This window comes from Arachis ipaensis, chromosome B10, assembly GCF_059453495.1.
Source record: "Arachis ipaensis isolate K30076 ecotype BB chromosome B10, ASM5945349v1, whole genome shotgun sequence".
Classification (NCBI taxonomy): domain Eukaryota; kingdom Viridiplantae; phylum Streptophyta; class Magnoliopsida; order Fabales; family Fabaceae; genus Arachis; species Arachis ipaensis.
The window spans coordinates 150472008-150477056 of NC_142435.1; the positions used below are offsets into that span (position 1 = coordinate 150472008).

The 5049-nt window shown below is 31.6% G+C and overlaps 1 protein-coding gene across 1 annotated transcript; it reads right to left on the bottom strand.

Moving 5' to 3' along the window:
- Positions 1 to 374: 374 nt before the first annotated feature.
- Positions 375 to 4734, bottom strand: LOC107632189 (uncharacterized). The gene is made up of 6 exons (XM_016335873.3): positions 4255 to 4734; positions 2862 to 3270; positions 2705 to 2781; positions 2566 to 2602; positions 1330 to 1802; positions 375 to 1065 (listed from the first exon to the last, which is right to left on the bottom strand). The coding sequence occupies exons 2-6, from the start codon at positions 3187 to 3189 to the stop codon at positions 922 to 924; spliced, it is 1059 nt and encodes a 352-aa protein (XP_016191359.1). The 5' UTR covers positions 3190 to 3270; positions 4255 to 4734; the 3' UTR covers positions 375 to 921.
- Positions 4735 to 5049: the final 315 nt, after the last annotated feature.

Sequence of the window (5049 nt, forward strand, 5' to 3'; positions counted from 1 at the left end):
TTTTTCATTGATATAGATATTTTTGTATACAAACTTCAATTTATTGACGACTAACGACTTATATTTTTTTAATAGACAATTTGATTTCAAAGGAGCTCATCAATATATGCCAAGAGATAAAGACAACGAACTTAAATATTTCAATATTGTAATAAATTTTTATAATAATTATTAAGGTTTTTTTATTAAAAAATATAATAAAATATTTCTTGTATTTTATTTCTTATTTACGACATATATTTTGCTTAGAATCTGAATTTATATACAATTCCAGTTTGTCTTTTTTTTTTTTTTTAAAGAGACTTGTATGTGGAATTGATATATCGTAGACATGTGGTGGAAACAATCTGCTCACATTCAGGCACACTATATTCAAGAAACCAATGAAGAGTGAAGACACAATAATACATACACAAGTAATAATAAAAAAGTAATCCATATCCCTATTACAAAACCGGGCCTTAATTAATTTCTAATTTATTGCTACGTACTAATTAAGCCCGTACAATTTTGACTTACACACAGCAAAGAAATGATAGATATACCGGCATATCTAGCTTATTACTATATATATTCTTGGCTTCGAGTTACTTTCCTTCGCTATTAATTATATTGTGTTTGATCAAACCAAATACTTGCACCACAAAAATAATCTCTCACACGGAACTCATTCGTCATCATGACACGTTTCAGTCAAATCCTATTTAAGGGGAGAAAAAATAATGTTCCTGTAATAATGTAAGCTCACTACTGTAGCGACGGCCTGCATTTGTGTTTTTTTTTTTTTTTTTTTTTTTGTGGGAAAAGGTTTTAATATATGTTAATTATTATTAGTTAGTTATATCATCTCTGAGAGTGTATGATATTGGGTAGGTTAATTATATGGTGTTTCCATTATTGACAAAGCTAAGTTAATTAAGTCTATGAAAGTGAAAGTTTAGTGCTAATTTCTGGGGTTCCTGTGCCATCATTATTGTCTCCATCTTTGTGATGACTCAAACCCAGTTGCAAATCTGGAACCCATTGCTTCTCTTTGTGCTGCAACTGCTTGTCTTGATGATTCAACTGCACGTACGTTTTTTCATAAATTAAATTAAATAAATGACGAAGAAAAAACATATTGATAGAAATCGCGAAAGGAAAAGTCTAGGGCCAGCAACTTTGTTAAATTCTGACCAGCATGTAACCAGCAAAAAAAAGTGAGTTATTGGATGAAATATCACGCCAATCTCACACCATTAAAACCATCGTTAATGGCTATTTGATTGCTACAAATCACAAAAGTTGCTGCCCCCTAACATTCCTCGTCACGAAATTTAATAATGGTACCTTGAAAGTATTGGAGTTTGATAGATAGTCTCTGATTGTGGTGGTGGTGTTGTCTCCAAAGGTGATGAAGTCAGAGGTGGTGGCAAATGGAGAGGATTGTGATGAGGGTAGTGTAATGGTGTTGGTATTAGGAAGCCTTTTGAATTTCCAGTGATGAAAAGGAGGCCACTTTTTCTCTTCAAGAAATCGGCTTGGTCTCATGGGCGTAATTCTGCTGGCTAGTTGAGTTTGCAACGGTGGTGTTATTGGTCTTCTAATAGAAGGTATTTGATGATTCAAGTGCCATAGGTGGTGGTTTGTGGGCTTTGAATGTGGGAGGGAGGAGAATGGAGTAGTGGTGGTGTAGTTAGTAGTAAGAAAAATTCCACCGTTTCCCATCTTGAAATGTTGATGAGGACTACTCCTCTTCATCATCGTCTCATACGCCACACCACCTACTTCATGCTTGCTTCTCTGTCTTTCACTTCTTACTACTGCAACATTTTCCATTTGCTTAAGGAACTCAGTAACCCTAACCCTAGGAACCCTTTACTATAATATTTCATTAGAAGGAAAAATATTTACAAGCATTTATTAAAATGGTATATGAATCACTTCCTTAAATATGCTCGTATATTCCTAATATATAACACGTTAAATTATTGGTAACCTCTCTACTACCTACTCTAATCTAACTGTTGAAAAATGTGGACTTTATGCAGAGAATGCATCTTACATGCAGGAGCTTTATTCAGCTTAGATAGACTATTATTAATTATTTTGTTGTATTGATCAGCTTCGTCTGAAACCAAATTATTATTATTATTATTATCTACCCAGAAAAAAAAATTAAAATGTTTATTAACTATACCAATATAATTACCTTCTCAAGAAAATGTATATAAACAAAATAATTAATTTGATTGGATAAAGAAAATTGAAAGAGGCATTGTTTCTATTGGAAGTCCACAGCATTGACCGAAGTCAGTATACCAATATTTATATGAATATCATATCAAATATATACAAGCTAAGGTCCTCAAAATATAAAATAGAAGGTAAATTCTATTATAACTATGTTATATGGTTATGATGATTATAATTAAAATTAAAATTATATATTTTTTAAAATTATAAAAATATTTATTTTAAATATTATTGTTTAAAAAATATTATTTAATAATAAAAAAATATTACTTTAATTTTAATAATAGTCATATCAGAAGATCGAAAATAGAATAGTCCTCAGTTCCTCACCTTGGCCAGAGTCATCAAGTTTCTTGCTTCGATACATCTGAAATGAAAATTGCAAAGTAACCATGAAATTATTACTTAATTACATACATAAGGAAAATAATACATGAGCAGTAGTAGTATAAATACATCGAATAGCTACCTGCAAGTGACTCTTGACATGAGCAATGCTTAGGCCTCTGACATTCATTAACTGAAGCACCAATTTAGGTGTTGCTCCTGCAGCAATTGAATATAGCTAGCAATTATAACATACATTTATATTATATGTTGATTAATTAGGGCAAAACTTGACTTACTTTCTTGACCTCCAAGCCTCTGAACAGCATGGACAAAGGAGAGATGAAGATCAGGAGTCCAACGAAGCCTTGGCATCTTTGATCTCACATATTGTCTCACACCACTCCCTCTCTTCCCTTCTCTTGATGCTGTGCTGCTGCTACTTGGGTTTGTTTCTTCATCCTCCTTTGCTTCATTATTATTATTCTCTTCTTCCAATTCCTCATCATCACTCATACCCGCTCCTTCATTCAAGTCAAATGAATTTTCCTCACCCTCATTATCATTACTACTCTTCCCGCCACTTCCTTCATTATTCTCTTGATGAATCTCAAATCCCTCTGACATATTTATTTATTTTAGCAGATGCGATGCCGCTCAATATAAATGCTACAATAATTTCTTGAATTCCTCCTTTACAAATTATCTCTGAAAACCAAAACAAGGATGCAAACATTTAAATATACACACAACTAATAACAAATAATTAAACAAGAACATACAGGCTGTATGTAGTATTGACCACTCTATCTATATATACAGTAGTAATTAATTACTAGCTAGCCTTTAAAACCTATATTCACTGAAGCAATTAGCCGAGGCCATGGTAAACTAATTTGTATAGTGGAAAACATTGATTTTAATTTAATATCCTTGTATGTATGTTACGGTAGTAGTAGGTCAAAAGTAGTTTAGAGTAATACTGATGAATAAAGAAATTAAGCTGCCTACTTCTCTATCTGATCTTTAATATACCTTAGCTTGAAGAGCGCTGTCAAAAAAATTGAGGAATTTCGGCGTTAAAGTAAAAAATTAATGAGCTATATCTACCTAGCAATCAAAATATGAGCATAAAAGGGAAAAGTAAGGAATTATTAACTGAGCGCACATATGGAGTGATCAAAGTAAGAGTAGGAATATAATAGTAATAAAAAAAAAAAAAAAAAAACATGTGTTTGAACACAGTATAATCTTGTTAGGTCATTCCGATCCCTCTCTGGAGATATCAGCAAAAAGATGCATCATATCATGAAGAAAAGATTAGCATATGCACATTAATTAATGGAAGATAAGATAACAACATATATATGTTGAGAGATTAAATCACAGCCAACCATCATGCTCTAATCTAATAGGGCACTTGTGAGGGGAAAATCCAGTGGTGGCTAAAATTTTTCTCAGGAACAATAAGTATATTTACGAATTGATGATGATTATAGAGAAATACACAAAAATCTCGGAATAATATTATCAACTCATGATTAGTACTTCACAAAAAAGGAAGGTGGGTGGGAACAAGAAAACCATGAAAACAATTTAAAAGAATAATTATGTATATGAACTTATGACTGTTGATCTTGTTAATTATTAGTTTCATATATCTTGTTCAAGTTAAGAAAAATATATACTAACCATTTATTATAATGGATGTTGTGCCTCTATTTTTCTCTTCCAACACTTGGGATCATATGTGCAACTTCGCCGATCAAACATATATCACATATTCTCTGATCTCTCTTGGGAAATTAAAGATCCATGTTGTGTTTCTTTGATATGGATGGAGAGAGAGAGAGAAAGAGAAAGAGAGGATATATGACTTGATACCTCCTGGTTGTTTTTTATGCCTTTTTGGTGTATCATTCAGCAGCAGAATTGGCGTCATAAGTTTAAGATAATATACAACTTTATATATAAAAAAAAAAATTCAAATTTAAATTTAAATGAACAATAATATTCTGACAGACTACTTGTTATTATCCTTAAATTGTAATAAACATGCATAATGGATACAGATGTTGCTGGTCCCTCTTTTTGTACTATATTGCAAATCATGTGACAATTCCTACCACTTTTCTGACAGTTGTAAAAAAAATCTATACACTCTTTCTTTCTAATTATCCCTGTCCCTCTTTAGCTATATATCTACCTAGCTTTGCTAGATTGCTCGTGATTATCTTAAATATCTTAATTATTTGACCTGTGTGCTAGGTACACACTTCATCTCCCTTTAATTTAATTTAATTTAATTTGTTATTGTCATACATTCATATATGTATGTATTTAGTCAAATTAATTCACCTAGCTCTATATGCTATAATAATCTTAATATATGAGAGCCTCTGTAGTATTATGTGGACCCGTTCCTTCATCGACCTTTTAATTTCATCTCACCTAAAACTAAGACTTTCTTTGTTCCTTCTCATTCAA